This window comes from Castanea sativa, chromosome 9 (assembly GCF_040712315.1).
Source record: "Castanea sativa cultivar Marrone di Chiusa Pesio chromosome 9, ASM4071231v1".
Taxonomy (NCBI): Eukaryota; Viridiplantae; Streptophyta; class Magnoliopsida; order Fagales; family Fagaceae; genus Castanea; species Castanea sativa.
Window position 1 is genome coordinate 45,032,950 of NC_134021.1, and position 15,246 is coordinate 45,048,195.

Genomic DNA, 15,246 nt, shown 5'->3' on the forward strand with positions numbered 1-15,246 from the left:
AGGAGACACCCGTAATAGATAAGGGGCAAAGCCAGAGGCAAGGCTATAGGCGCCTCTTTTGGTATGGAGGAATTTCTTGCTCAAAGTTGAATATATCAATGTTATTAAAAAAAAATGCTAATACATGAAGTATTACAATTTCTTTTTGCTAACAAAGAAAAAAAAGAAAAAAGGGATTGATAACAAATAAAGAGGGAATTGAGAATGCTGAGATGAGAGAAATAAAGTGAGAAATAATCTAAAATGATGAGAGAGAGAAAGAGAGAGATATATAAAATATTTGCTACAATTGAAAACCAAGTAGCTAAGAAGAGCAAAATTGTTGCAGCTGCAAAGCCAAAGAGAGCATAACCATTAACTGTCATCACCCATGGTATTTCTCTTCGTACCATTATTTTAGGGGTTAAGGATCATGTTTAGGGGGCCAAGATTATTTTTGGAGTAAGTCTACATTCACAACATTTTTACAATAAATTTTATGCAAATGTTTTATTGGTGGGAAAAAAGTGATGTCAGTATTGGGTTCAAATTAGAACCAGCAACAGCAAACCATATGAGATTTGTTATGAAATTATAGCAAAAAACTCTTATTTTTGTTGAATCCAAATTTGGGTGATTTTCAGGTCAGGATGTTTAACATTATTATTAGGGTGATCACAATAGGTTAGTTTAGCATATAATTTTTTTTTTATGCAAATATATATATATATATATATATATATATATATTGCAAGTCAGGGTGGTCCTATGACCACCCTAACTCACATGCAGAGCCGCCCCTGTTCATGAAGAAAAAAAAAAAAAGCCTAAACAAGATTGTGAAGCCTCTTTTCCAATATAAGTAATAAGATGAATCATGCGAAACTGAATAAAATAATAATAATACTAATGATAAGTGCCTAGCATTTAACTAATTGGATGAGCTCCAGCAAAATGAAAAGACACATCTTCGGTCATGACTACCATTCAAGTATAAAGATCTAACCGTAAAAGTCTAGTACGCATAAGAATATAACATAAACAAAATTAAGGCAACGAATTGGACCGAATTAGTCTAAAATGAATGGAAGAGAAACCAAAATTAACCAAGTGGACCGAATTGGACTGAGTGGAGCAAATTGGACCAAATTGGACTTGATTGGACCGAGTGGTTCTTACAACTCCAAAAAGGTTTCTACCAAAAAAAAAAAAAACTCCAAAAAGGTGCTGCCATTTTTGTTTCTTGCAACCCCAAAAAGTGCAGCATTTTCGGTTTTCTAAGAACCAAAAGTGTTGCCATTTCCGTTTTTGCCAAGTAATTAAGTTGTTTATACAGTATAAGTCCTAGAAAATGAAAGACTAATAAAAAAAAAAATGCATTACGCCCAGTAATATAATCTTTTGAAAACAATAAGTTATTGTGCGAACAAGGAGATAAATACATAGTGTCTGACCTATTAACCAAAAATTAAGCTATTATTATTTGATAAGACGCAATTGTCAATCATATGGCAAAAAATCTTGATTAATTGCGAACACAGCAACTGCGTTTGAGATGTCAATCAGAAAAGAAGCCATCGGCATTTGCAGAGACCCCAATTAGTGCATGTTAAAACTACAATGTTACAGAGCTTATCATATTCAGAACAGACTGCTTTTTCTTTACAACAAGAACATATCATCATTCAACTCTTTCAGTGCAATCCTAATATACATGATCATATGGATATATCAAAATTTCTACATATATAAAGACACATTTATAGCTTCCCCCTCTATATCTAGATCTGATGTAAATACAAGCCCACAAAAAACAAGTAAAATTCTCATCTTTTAAGGCCTACTAAGCTGTCCAGACTCTTCCGGCGAGGTTTGTTACACATAATGCAGATCTAAACCCTTCCCGATAGAAGCAGTTTTCCACCTTTCAACCAATTGTAGATAAAAAGGGAATGTGATATCATTCGTCCGCATGGAAGAACGTATAAGTTGAACTGGACTCAGTCTTTGTAACCTGCATTGCAATCTGTAAGTTTATATGGGGTAAATGGGTACAGGAAATGAATTAGGGAAGCGATCTCCCTTATATGCCATCTTACCATTAAGAATCACCTGGGGCTGGAGGGGAAATATTACAATTGTTTTCAAATAAGTGATGAATCAGTTATTGTCCCTGCCATCGCATTATTGGTTAGATAATGCTTTAAATGCACAAGGTGGTGGCATCACATGGCTTATAAAGGAGATGCACAAACTCATCTCCTGTCAACTTTTACTTTTTAGCATCAATCTCACTTGTCAGAAATTATAGATAATGATTTTAACAAGAATGTTTCAAAGCTTATAGCATTGTCTTTTTTTTTTTATTATTATTTTTTAAAAACAGATTTTTTTTTGGGATGAGGACAAATCGTTCATTTTCTTCAGTCCTACCTAAGAAAACAAAGCTCTGATGGGAAATATACCAACCTCAGCTGTACGAGAAAGTCCACTCGGAAGAACAGGAACAAGAGACGTCCAGAGAATGGGATCTGCTAAGGGATCAACAGTATTGTAGTTGGTCAATAGTGGTGCAGATAAGAAAGGAGTCAGCGGGTACACATTTCTCTGAAGAGACATTCCCCCACTCATTCCTAGAGCAACTCCTAGTCTCTCACTCGCAACGTCATGACTTGTGGATTTCTCAACTGCTTTGCCATAGTCCACCTTGTTGATAGTATTTTTGTCTTCATTTTCATCATTATCAATGCTGTTCTCTGGCTTTTTTGATGCTTTCTCTTCCATGCTCTTGTAGGCAGCTGATCGTGACAAGATGCTCAAAGCAGAGACAGTAGAACCTTTATGCTTTCTCCCTTCATTGGACATGCCCAAACATGGCATCTGGTATGGTTCAGTAGGCTGAACTGCCAACTCCAATGTTTTTAGTTCTACACCAATATCTCCAGCATGCTTTGTTTCTTCTGATGATTTTAACGCAGCATCTGATTGACGAGTTTTGTTGGGCCCCCACCACTTGATGTAACTTGTCAAATCAATCTTTCTTTCACTGCAGAAATTGCCCAAATATTCACTTTCTGCTGCTGGATCATCGCCTGTACCTTTATAGATGATAGAACGGTTAAATAGTTGGTAGTGCTTCAGGAGGAAACATGAGAAGCTTATATTGAACAAGTTGTAGGCAAAAGATGGTTTACTGAGGGATTATGTGAATTTGTAGAAGTCTCAAATAAACGGTTCTTGAACATAAATTTCATCAGAACTTACCATAATTTGTACTGTTGAAGTACTCAGATGCACCCATGCGACCAAATGGCTCCCAACGACTACTTGTGATAGCACCAAGTATAGAACAGAAAGCAAAACCATAGTATCAGTACAGATCCAATAATACTTCAATCATCTGCCAAATGGAACAGAACAGAACTTCACAAACAAATTAGTAATTTAATCATTCTGCAGTGAGTAGCATACAGATCATTAATTGTAATTCTATTTCCATTTTTCTAGAAAATACCCTACTGGTAAGATTTAAAAAAAAAAAAAGTCAATGAAGATAATAAAGAAATTCCTTTTTTCTTTTCTTGTCAAATTATGGTGAAGTATATTCAACTGGAAGTGTATAACATATGTTATCATGTTGTCAAGCTTGGTACTAAATGATCGCAAGTGATTTCTCCATGCACTGAAAATCAGTTAGAGAGAGAGCAAGGTTCCTAGAACTCCCTATGGAATAAGAAAGTGTAAAAGAATGGTTTTTACATTATGTTCCTTATGTTTTCCAAATGGCCATTCCTTGGGAAAAACATTATCATGTACTAACTGACCCTCTGGAACATCAATAGAAAATGTTACATATCTCACATAAATGTAATTTCCAATCAAATAAAAATATACCTGGAAAGCCCACGATATTTAGAAATTCCTCTTGAAAAACCACTGCTCTTTCTGCGGATGGAATCAAATATAAGCAAAATACACACAGGGTGAGTTAACAAAATGTATTCAGAAAGTACATACACACACCTCCGCAGAGATGCAAGGTATTCTTCTCTTGAGACATTCTGCATCTCCTCAAGATCTCTTGTATAATCAGTAACCTGCATCACACGTGTCCAAGTCATATAGACAGAAACGGATGATCAAATATGGAAAAAATTCGTATAACCCAAAAGGAATATTAGGGGGGGGGGGGACCTTTCCTTGAAAATTTTCAATTTCATATTTCAAATTTAATAAAATTGCAATTTAGTACCCAAAGAATTTGAAAGTTCCCAATTGATGATGTTGGAACTTGTGACATCATCAAAGTTGATTAAAGTTAATGATGTGCTAATCACACAAGAGATAAGATACTTGTCACAAATAAAGCACAGGCTAGCTCCATGTTTTAAGGGTATACCTCTAGGATTGTATTTCCAATTTGGTGTTTAAGTATTTGAAGGAGAAAATTACAGCTTTATATTTTGAACGGTCAAAATCGAATTTAAACCAAATATGAGGGATGAAAAGTATATATATCAACTCATTAAAAATAACTGAATCAAGCTGATGGGTAAGTGAATATCAGAATCAGTGACCCAAAAAAAGTTAGTAGTGATGAAAATACTGACAGGAAAATTAATGAGAGTGCCAGGGCCCCAGTATTTTAAGGCAGCAAGATCATAAGCTCTAGCAGCAGCCTCTTCCTCATCATATGCCCCTATATCACACAAAGCATAATTTTAATATTATCACATAGATTTAACACATTTATTACCAAGTCTATGATTTAAGAAAGGAAAATTTCAATTAAAGGCAGCAATAAACTCACCCAAGTATACTGGAATTTTGATTTTTAGGTACCAATCATTTCATTTTCATGCACAATAACAGAAAATAAAAAAACAAGTCAGCAACACCACAAAAAAAAAAAAACCAATAATCAAATAAATAGAGTAGTGATTATCACGCGCTCGCTATTGCACGCTCCATATTTTGAAAACCCGATTTCAGTTAAAATTGTGAAATCAGAGTGTGCAATTGCGAGTGCAAGAGAGAGAGAGAGAGAGAGACCTTGTTTTCCTTTCTTATTCTGATTTTGATTCCAAGTGCTTTTGTCCCAAAGATGAGCTTCGTATCGACCAGTCCATCTATGCCTTTAAATTTAGAAAATTTAACATCAACATCAACATGAACACGAAGAAAGAAAGAAAATTTGCGATGAGAGAGAGAGAGAGAGAGTACCTGGTGACGCCGCGGTAGATGGAGCTGCGTTTACCGGCGGCACAGGGAGGCATTTTGCTGATGCGCTCTTTCGCCGTACATCCTCGCTCTTTCTTCGCTTTCTTCAATCCTCCTCTGTACACAAACAGCTCATCTTTCGCAACCATCGCCGCCTCTCCGCTGCTTCCTCCACCGCCACCACCACCGCCGCCGCCGGCTTCCGATTTCAACCCAGGATCCGACGATGACGAAGCCATAGCCACCGCAAAAAAAACCCTAACCCTAGGAGAGAGAAAAAGATCGTGTGTGTCTCACAGAGTGGTTATGATTTGTTCGATAGAGAGAGAGAGAGAGAGATTTTGAGTGAAGAAGGAGGGGAAGGAAAACTACATGGAAAGAAGAGAGAAGATGAGTGTGGTGTGGTGTGGGGGGGTGAATTTACGGAAATGACCCTAAGTGGTTTGGGGGAAAAAAGGAGTGTAACGGCTAGGACGGGGGTTGAGGGTAATATGGTAATTGGACATGGTTTGAAAGTGTTTCTGAAGGTCACCACGTGGAACGTGTCAAAAAAAGACAGGACACCCATTTGTCAGAGCAGAGTCGCATTTTTTTCTCTTTCTTTCTTGCTTGTGTGTAGTAAGTAAAGATTCTACCTCCCAAAGACTCTCAAGTGAAAGTGAATTTGTGAAGTTGTAATTATCTCTTCTGTTAAAGTTGTAATCATACCAAAGTTAATGGGACCCATCTTCCATTTTTTTTAATTTTTTTTACTACCACTGTTTTGTTATTAAAAACTAATAAATTTTGCTCAGCTTCTTTGTGTGAAATGATTCAATGATTCTCTCCCAATGTAATAATTAATGTCTCACGTAAAATTACTCAGTTTTTGCAAATTTGAGGAATCTAGTGCACAAAAAATAATTGATGTTTTTTTTTAAGGATAAACGACAGAAAAAATAATTGATGTTTTAGTTATACTAAAAATAGGGGAATAAAAAAACTAAAAAATTTTGTAGCTTATCTAGTTAACATCTCTTGTCATTTATAATAAAGACATTTAAGATTCAAAATCATCTCTCTTAATTATCAAATTATAAAAAAGAAGAAAAAAAGTCTTAAGAGCATTTTTTTAGTAATCTATTTTAATAAAGTTGTTATAGAAAAAAAAATTAATATTTTAACAATTTTTTTTTTCTTTTCATAAAAATAGTATCACAACTTCCCTAAAAATTGTTTATTAACAGTTACCTTAAGGGTAGGATAAAAATCAATTCAATCTTTTTTTTTTTTACCTAGTTTATGAAGTAGTTAGGATAAGTGTGGCCTACATGATAATATAAAATTGTCTATTAACAGTTACCTTAAGGGTACCGATAAAAATCAATTCAACTTTTTTTTTTCTTTTTCACCTAGTTTATGAAGTAGTTAGGATAAGTGCAGCCCACATGATAATATAATATAATGGCACTACAAATATGCATGAAGTGTAGCCATGGAAAACATACGATTTTGATAAGCATTCAGCACAATCAAACCTGTTTATCAAATAAAAAAATAAAAAAAGCACAATCAAACCTGCTTCATTATTTTGGATAAAATAGAATTAATATTTTCCGATTAACAATGAATAAATTACATTAAAGAAAGAGAATGGATACAACAAAGAGATTTTCTCCATATCATGAATATTGGCCTCAGCTGATACCCCAGCAGTCCTCTCTGAACACAAATCACTTCGTTGGATGTATTGATTTGCAAAAGAGACCGTTTGCTTTAAATTTTCTATCTCTGCAGGCACATACAAAAGCCTTCCAAGAAGGTTGACTTTCTTATTCAAGATGTCAATAGCAAGGTTGATATCCAGTAGCTGCCAGAAGAACTCTCTCTTAAATATACTGCACACAGCTTGATCCCTGGTCAAAATCCGGCTCATAACTGCCCCAGAGAAAACAACCTACTGCTCAGGTGATCCCTGGTCATCCCCTCCACAAAGAGACAACTTAAATGTAGCAATCCTCCAGCAAGTTGACGGTGACTCTAGCGGATTGGGCTTTATATGCTTTTGCTCCATTTGTGCATGGTAAGGTTGGTTGAGAAGGATCACTATTTGCTCACAGATATTTGATCCCCAACTTTTCTTTTCAAGGAATCTGCACAAATTCATAACCCAAATAAAGTTAGTGGATTTTTGGGTAGTTGCAAGAGCACAAAATGGAAGATGTAGCAGAAATTAAGAATGTAATAAATTGATAGAACAGTTGTAATTTATTTTTTGATTGGTAAAAGAATGATATAAGTGTTATAATTTAAGTCTTAACAACTGAAAGAAAGAGCAGTTATGACTACAAGTGGACATAGATCTTATAGTTTATTAACAGATCCCACAGGTCACATTTCCCATGTATATCATACAAATTACTTTCAAGTTCATCAGTTTATATTGTTTCTTAGGTAAGCACCAGCCACCAGGACCGTACACCAACACTTCATAATGATTCTCTATCTGGTCCAATCTAAGGAAAGAAAAAAAAGGCAACTAAGTTGGAAATCGTATCTATGTTATTGGATTGGAAGGACATACATACTAACATATACATTCACCCGGATGTACATATATGATCCCATCATAATAAATAAGAGCCTACATACCAACTCTTTCTTGAATGACAACAGCATATTCAGCACCACCTCTTTGAGCAAAGAAAAGAATATCATGGTACATTCCATTCGATGGTTGAATTCCCTCATCCTCCATCCACTGCAATACCTGCATCAAAATGACAAAAAAGAAAAGGAAATTAAATTTCTAGGGTCTATCTCATAAGCATTAAAGAAAGATATTGGAACATGAAAGCTCGCATGTCAGTATGTCACAATGTTATTTGGCCACAGCTGTCCTTCAGAAAACAATCAAAGAGAAGAATAAAATGTTCAACCACAGAACAGAATGTTGAAATTTGATATTGTGCATGAAAAAGAAAGGTAATCACTTAACAAGAGACATGGTACTTTCCACGAAGTGAAACAAACAATGCTGGAACAAGTACCAACAACACAGGCTCACATTGAATGCCTAAAAGCTTAATTAATTGTTATGTACCTATATTCTTAACACCACAGTTGAGATGCATAACACCATTTCATTCATTTAATTCATATTCAGAAAGAAAAATTAACTGATTGGGTTGAACCACTGGCCCAGTGCTTAGGAACAGTCAAGAGCAGCCTCAGTGTCACTCAATGACATTTAAAAACTTGGTCACCACGCCAGAAATGCTATAAGGCTGGACTTATACCATTGCTGCATATAGTCAAAAAGAAGCAGAAGTTGACCTAAGGTTACCTCAATATATTTCCTCCAATTTCCAGCAGACAAAAGGTTCTTCAACAAAATAGAATAAGTATTAAAATCGATATCAGCACCAGTGGCCACTATCTTGTAAAACAACTGCATTGAGTGGAAAAGAAAATCTTAGTACAAGACTATATATATGGCAACATTAGCTATCAAAATTTGCAAACAGATCAGCTTTCTTAGATAAAAAACCAATAAACTTCAGATTGCATATTGCTTAAGATGCTCAGAAGATTGAGAGAGAGAGAGAGAGAAATGGATGCATGAAGGCAAAGTTTTGTACTTGTCAACATTTACTTATCATATGAAAACTTGAGCAAGTTTAAAGAACCTTCATCATAGTCTCAGTCTTCCCACTTTTTCCGAGAAAATGCAGGAGCTGATTCAAAAGTCCAACTGAAAGTACAGTGAACAAGGGCTCCATAAGCTTAATCAGGTCCACTGCTGTCCTCCAATCTCGTAATCTTAAACCAAAATTCAGTTTTAGTTTCATATGCAGTGATAAAATAATGACAAAAGAAGATATATTGTCAAGTCAGTAAACTGCCATCAAAACAGATTTAGCAAGAAAATAATGGAAAACACATATGCGCAAACGCAATAATGCTGACAAGCTGTAAAACTAAAAAAAAAAAAAAAAATGAAACCTATAAGAAAGATAAAAGAATAGGGAAAGATACATTAATGCTCATCTTTAGCGTTCTATTCTTTATCCAGAGAGAAGACAGATGGGGAACTTACATGCTACAAGCTGATACCATTTCAAAGAAAATAGAATCCCCAAAAGGGATTTCTTTTTCCCTCATAACTTCTGCCAAAATTAGAACCTTGGATGGTTGGCCTCCTTTATTAAAAGCTCTCATCAAAGCTGAACAAGCAATAGTATCAGGTAGGATATTATTTGCTTCCATTTCTTCAAATAGCACACAAGCTTTTTCCCAATTCTCTGATAGAAAATACTACAAATTTCAGTTTCAAAATATATCTTTTTAGTCAGCATCCAATCATTTCAATGGAATAACATACAATCTCACCAGCAGCATTATATGCATGTAGCATTGCAGTATATGTAACTACATCAGGATAACAATCAGCCATCTTCATCGAGTTGAACATAGATTCTGCTTCTTCAAGTTGACCCTGAATTATTGCAAGAACAAAAATGAAGAGAACCATTATAAAAGAAAATCAATCATGGATAATCTAATAAGTATTAAGAGGCAACTTTGTGAACACACTTGCCTGTTTGCTGTAGGCACAAATCACAGATGAGTAGACCTCTTTGGACAAAGGAATTTTTAATTTCTTCATCTCATCAAGGAAACCTAGCGCCTCAGTATATTTTGACATCTTATAACAACTACTTATCAACACAGTGTAAGTAACACAATCTGGCGTAACTTTCTTTTTCCTCATAGATCTATATAAGGTTATAGCTTTCTCATATTCCCCTACATTCATATAGCTTCCAATAGCCGAGTTAAATGCAACTGTGTTCAACTGAATGCCTCGCTGCTCAGCTGCTGAAAGCACAGCATCAATCTTCACCTTTTGACCACATCGTCCACAGCCAGCCAAGAGTGTGCATATTGAGACAATATTTGGCTGGATCCCATCTTGCTCCATCTCACGCAAGACTTCAACAGCTTCAGCCAACAAACCATTAGATCCATAGGCATCAATCAATGCATTGTAGCTGACAAGATTTGGCTTCCGGTTGTTTCTCTTCATCATGTCAAATACTTCCCAGGCCTTTTTAGGTTGTTGTGATCTTCCATAAGCATTGAGTAAAGATGTATAAGATACAACATCTGGGCAGAAACCACTTTGCTTGATCTCATTGAAAACAGACAATGCCTCTTTACTCATCCCATGTGAAGCATATGCACCTATTAGTGCATTGTAAGAAACAATGTTAGGTTTTAGGCCTTCTGCAAGCATTGTATTGAACACAGCCTTACAATTTTCAATTTGGCCACATACAGAATACAAATGAATGATGCTAGTAAATGTTACAACGTCAGGGTGACATCCTGCTCTCTTCTCCCTCATAGAATTAAACATATCAATGGCTTTCGCATATTGGCCAAGCTTTACTAGGCAATGTATTACAATATTATGGGTGGTTGTGTCAAGACGAATGTTTGTCCCCTTCATTAGCTCAAAATAGGACAAAGCTTTTGAATACTGAGCCCCATTTTTGTATGCAGACAAAACGATATTGTGAGTAACAAGATCAGGCCCAACTCCATTATCTGTCATTTTCTTGCAAACTTTCAAAGCTTCTCTCCAATTTCCACTAGATCCACAAGCATTGATCAGATTGTTATATGTTGACCGACTGGGAGGGATCTGCACCCATATAATAAGGTTACCGACATCCACCATGAATGTAATTTAAAAGCTAAGTTGCTATATTGAAGTGCAAGAAAAAATATTAGCAAACACTAAAGCAGAGCAATTATATTGCTCATGAATGCTAAGTTATATGAACAGTTCAAGATTTAATTGATATGAAATATTTAATTGACATAAATAAGCATTTGACTACTTAATTTTCCACTAGATGACATACAAAGATACCTTGATTCATACTAACATATATTGTGCATTTAAGAGAGAATAGAAAAGAAGCAAGCCATTTATTGCGCTATTTGAAAATTTTAGGAATATGCAACCATTAGATTTTGGGAGGTGTAATTCATGAGAAACACCCAAAACACTTGTGTAGACATTTAAAACAAAGTAAACCATATTCTAGGTTGTGCCATATGCAACTCTGAAACTATATTATGAACTTAATCTCGATAAATGCGAATCCTTGAGAACCACCACAAAGTTTCACATAACCCTCTCTTGCTTGATAAGCAAAATATAAGAAGGGAATAAAATCCATGACATGCAAAAAATAGACCATGCCAATCATAAATACATTTTTTGTGAAAAATCCAAAAAGACTCAATTCTTAATAACATGTGATATTGCAAACATTTTCTCTCACCAAATGCCATTTGAGCATCAAAGGAAAAGAATGTTGCTCACATCAAGTTAGACCCAATAAGATTGACTAGGGAAGAAGAATACAAGTACACACAGAAGCACGTAGCATGTCTTCCATAATATTCATGGCCCAACGCGATTGACCTGCTCGACCATGTGCATTGATAAGAGCATTGTAAGTCTCAGCATCAGGCTTGCACCTAGCAAGAAAGGAAATGATATGTCACCACAGCTGTCAAGAATGGTATGCTTGTACCACTCTTAACCTACAAATTATCAAATTGACAACATAAGCAGAACTAACATAGAGAATCATGAAATAATATTGTCTCATTATTAGACAAGTTAGTAATTGTAACACGCTTAGACCAGATTGCTACAAATGCATAAGCATAAGCTCAAAAGTATACTATCTGGTTTTCAATTTCTTCATTAAGTTTAGACATTATATGCAGCACACATTAGATATTTGATTTTCTTTCCTGTCAATTTGATCCAATTCAATCACAAGTCATCAAGCAAACCAGTTATTTGGTCCAAGAAGCAAATTTCGCCTTAAATCTATTGGAAATAAGAGAAGGACTAGTGACAATTCATAATTAACACAGCCTAATTACCATTTACCAAGAGGAATTTCTTTTCTGACCAATCTGCTTCCTACTGTAATAGGATAATCTGAGAAAATACATAAGATGCATAAACAAAAGGCATACCTCCACTCTTGCATCTCAAACAACAAACCACGTGCTTGATCTGTCCGATTATGCCTAGCATGTAATCTGATCATCATATTATAAATATCATTCCGAGGACAATAGTTCTTTTGATTTTTCATCCACTGGAAAACTTGAATGCTACGTTCAATAGAACCCCTCTGTGTTATCTCCTATAACAAGAAAAAAAACAATACTTTTCAATATCTTATGTAAGCGCCAGGCAGAAATGTATTGATATTCACATCAATTTTTATTATTATTATTTTTTAATTAGAAAGTTACATATGCACCCAATAGGTCTTGAACCCTCACCCTCTTTCCATTATTATGGGAAGAGAGAGTGCCATTTTGAGGTAGAGGCCAAGCTTTTCATCTTGCCCCAAGTACAATACTTTTTTGCCTACAATGTCTACAACAACACCAAGCCTTTACTCCCAAAACTTTAGGGTCAGCTACGGATCCTCAACAAACTAATTAGGCCAGCCCCACGTTTTATGGGACACGATAACTTGTATTTACAATAGATTCAATCATAATAAAGTTACTAACTTTTGTGCTGGCCATCAACCTACCAAAACCCTTCTCCTTTTTTCAGGTCTGGGACCGACCCTAAACAAAATGTATGACACTGAGCATAGCCACGGGAAGAGTTTTGCCTTAACTCCCATAATCAAAATGACACTATTTCAATAAACTATTAATCATCAGTTGGTATTTCGATTATATTTCACATTAGTTGGCACATCATGAGCATAGAAATCCAGTTCACAAAAAACCCACCTCAAATTCTCCAAATCTAACTCTAGCAGATTCATTCATAATAAAGCTACTAAATTTAAGTTGGCACAGCATGAGCATAGAAATCCGTTTCACATAAAACCCACCTCAAATTCATCAAATTGAATTCAGTTTTGGTATCCAACTAAGCAAATTAGCAATACAAAATGAAGTAAAAACTTGATTTTTTTCGAATACCCTGATAAGAAGTGGGAAATTCTTTCTGGCAAAGCGGCCAATCCAGCGATTCAACACGCCCTCAATGTCGTCATGAGGGCGGAGGCTGAGGATTTCATGGACCAATTCCGACAAAGTCCAGTCCCTCTGAAAGCGGTCGGCCTCGACTCGGAGGCGATAGCGTCTTTGAAGATCGGCTTTCCTGAGGCCGGTGAGGCGCGTGGAGACTTCGTGCTTGCCCTCATCATAGTCCACGCTCACTTGCTTGTTTTCTTCGAAGGCGGAGTTGTTCTTGCAGAGGATTTTGGTTTTGGGTCGAGTTGGACTGAGTTTGAGTTTAAGGTTAAGGTTAAGGTTCAAGGTTATGGTGTTGGTATTGGTTCCCATTGCTCATTTGCCGAAGAGAAGCAGAGAGAGATAGAGAGAGAGAGAGAGAGTGTGTGTGTGCCACTGTGTTAGTGAAGTGGATAATAGGTGGGATAGGATTTATCAAATAGATTCTGAACTGAAATTTGATGAGAAATGATATGTCCATAATATTTTTCTAATATTTTTACATCAAATTTTAAGTGGCAGGATGTTGCTGGTTGTTATTATTGGGGCAAAAAATTAATCTTAGTGTTAGGTTCAAATTTGAACCAATAACAACTAACTACCTATGATTTGTTGTAAAAATGTTGTAGACGTAGCACTTCTCAAATTTTATTGATGAGTTTTTGAACTGAAATTTTATTTTACATATTACATGCATATTTAAAGACTCCAAAAAAAGACTTATTATTTTAAGTAAAATTATTTTTAAACATATCCTAAATTATACAATACCGTAATAGTAATAACAAAAATAAATTAGGCTCAAAATGTGGAAGACGGACTCTGGCCTTAAGCTTAGTGGCCCGCGTATAATCAAAATTAATTTTTATCATGGGTTTAATATAATTCGTAATGATAGATTTGAACAAGAGACAGACTATTCTATGCTTTGCAAAAATATGCTTTGAACTTCATTAACATGATCTTTTTTGTTACATTATTCATTATGTGTTTTGCTCTTCTCTTTTGTTTCACGACTCATATTTTTTCTAAGATCCTCTCTTTGTCTGTCTTAATTCCTTTTATAATCTCCCTTCTCTTTCTTCTTCATCCTTATCTTCAACTTGGTTCTCCTTATTTTCTTCTCCAGCATGTGCTATAGTAGGTGTTGTCCTAGCATGGTTAGGCAACTTTCTATCCCATTAGGCTCATCTTTTTTTGAGGTTATGATGAACAAAAGACTTTGGGCCTTTTTGTTTTATTATGATAAGTTATTTATTGCATTAAATGCAATTGTGTCAGGTGGGTTGTTGTGGATTTATCAGGAAGATTTAGAGGACATTCTCGGATATTTTGCGTATACCTCAGTGGGATGCCTTTGGTAGCTTGAAACATGAATTGATGTGGATAGCGTAGTCAACAGGCCTTCACCTCAAATGGTTCAAGTGATCTACTCGTACTCGAACAAAAGGTGATGGATCCTGTTAGGTCAGTTTCCGAGGTTCAAGATCTTTGGGGCATTTCTGATGACTTTTTCTTTCACCTTTTTCTTGTGATCGCATGTGCCTCCATAGTTGGGCCCCTTATCTCGAAATGATATGTTATGGGCCTGTTTCGATCTAAGGCCCAATGCTTTCTTGGGTTTTAAGTGCTACTTCCCTACACATAATATTAATTGTTGTGCTTGGATCACAAGCACCTCACAAATGGACAAAATCATGCATAAGAGCAAACGGTTTTCTTATAAGGAAACAAACCTCCTAAAAGTTACAGCTTAGCACCTACATGCTAAGTGCGTGAATTGTCCATTGCGTGGGCTCTGATATCAATAGTTATGAGCACAAATTTTTCTTCTTGTTAACTACTTTGAGGAAAACAAGGCCTTCAAGTTCGATGATGAAATGTACTATGTTAAGGGAATCCATACCTCCAATGCGAAACTTCTCCCAATAACAATAATTTTCAGCATGTTTTGTTATTCATCATCAAGCCATAGAAATAGATGGC

The 15,246-nt window shown here is 35.6% G+C and overlaps 2 protein-coding genes across 5 annotated transcripts; both read right to left on the reverse strand.

Annotated features, from left to right (window-relative positions):
- Nucleotides 1–1,582: 1,582 nt before the first annotated feature.
- LOC142610563 (AP2-like ethylene-responsive transcription factor At2g41710) lies at nt 1,583–5,541 on the reverse strand. Of its 4 annotated transcripts, XR_012839835.1 has the most exons (10): nt 5,203–5,533; nt 5,032–5,114; nt 4,790–4,798; nt 4,590–4,678; nt 4,003–4,076; nt 3,874–3,924; nt 3,244–3,305; nt 2,449–3,077; nt 2,079–2,152; nt 1,583–1,993 (listed from the first exon to the last, which is right to left on the reverse strand). XR_012839835.1 is itself a non-coding variant. In XM_075782401.1 (9 exons), exons 1-9 carry the CDS (start codon nt 5,436–5,438, stop codon nt 1,940–1,942), a joined length of 1,284 nt encoding a protein of 427 aa, XP_075638516.1. In that variant the 5' UTR covers nt 5,439–5,533; the 3' UTR covers nt 1,583–1,939. The 4 variants fall into 4 exon arrangements, 3 of the variants coding, with proteins under 3 accessions (XP_075638516.1, XP_075638515.1, XP_075638517.1); XM_075782401.1 differs by lacking the exon at nt 2,079–2,152 and having other exon boundaries at nt 3,244–3,302; XM_075782400.1 differs by lacking the exon at nt 2,079–2,152.
- A 1,202-nt stretch (nt 5,542–6,743) lies between these two features.
- On the reverse strand, nt 6,744–13,667 carry LOC142610562 (pentatricopeptide repeat-containing protein At2g41720). Its single transcript, XM_075782399.1, has 10 exons — nt 13,228–13,667; nt 12,250–12,422; nt 11,631–11,736; nt 9,779–10,888; nt 9,571–9,676; nt 9,278–9,482; nt 8,868–9,000; nt 8,525–8,629; nt 7,831–7,948; nt 6,744–7,331 (listed from the first exon to the last, which is right to left on the reverse strand). Exons 1-10 carry the CDS (start codon nt 13,591–13,593, stop codon nt 7,285–7,287), a joined length of 2,469 nt encoding a protein of 822 aa, XP_075638514.1. The 5' UTR covers nt 13,594–13,667; the 3' UTR covers nt 6,744–7,284.
- Between the last annotated feature and the right edge of the window lie 1,579 nt (nt 13,668–15,246).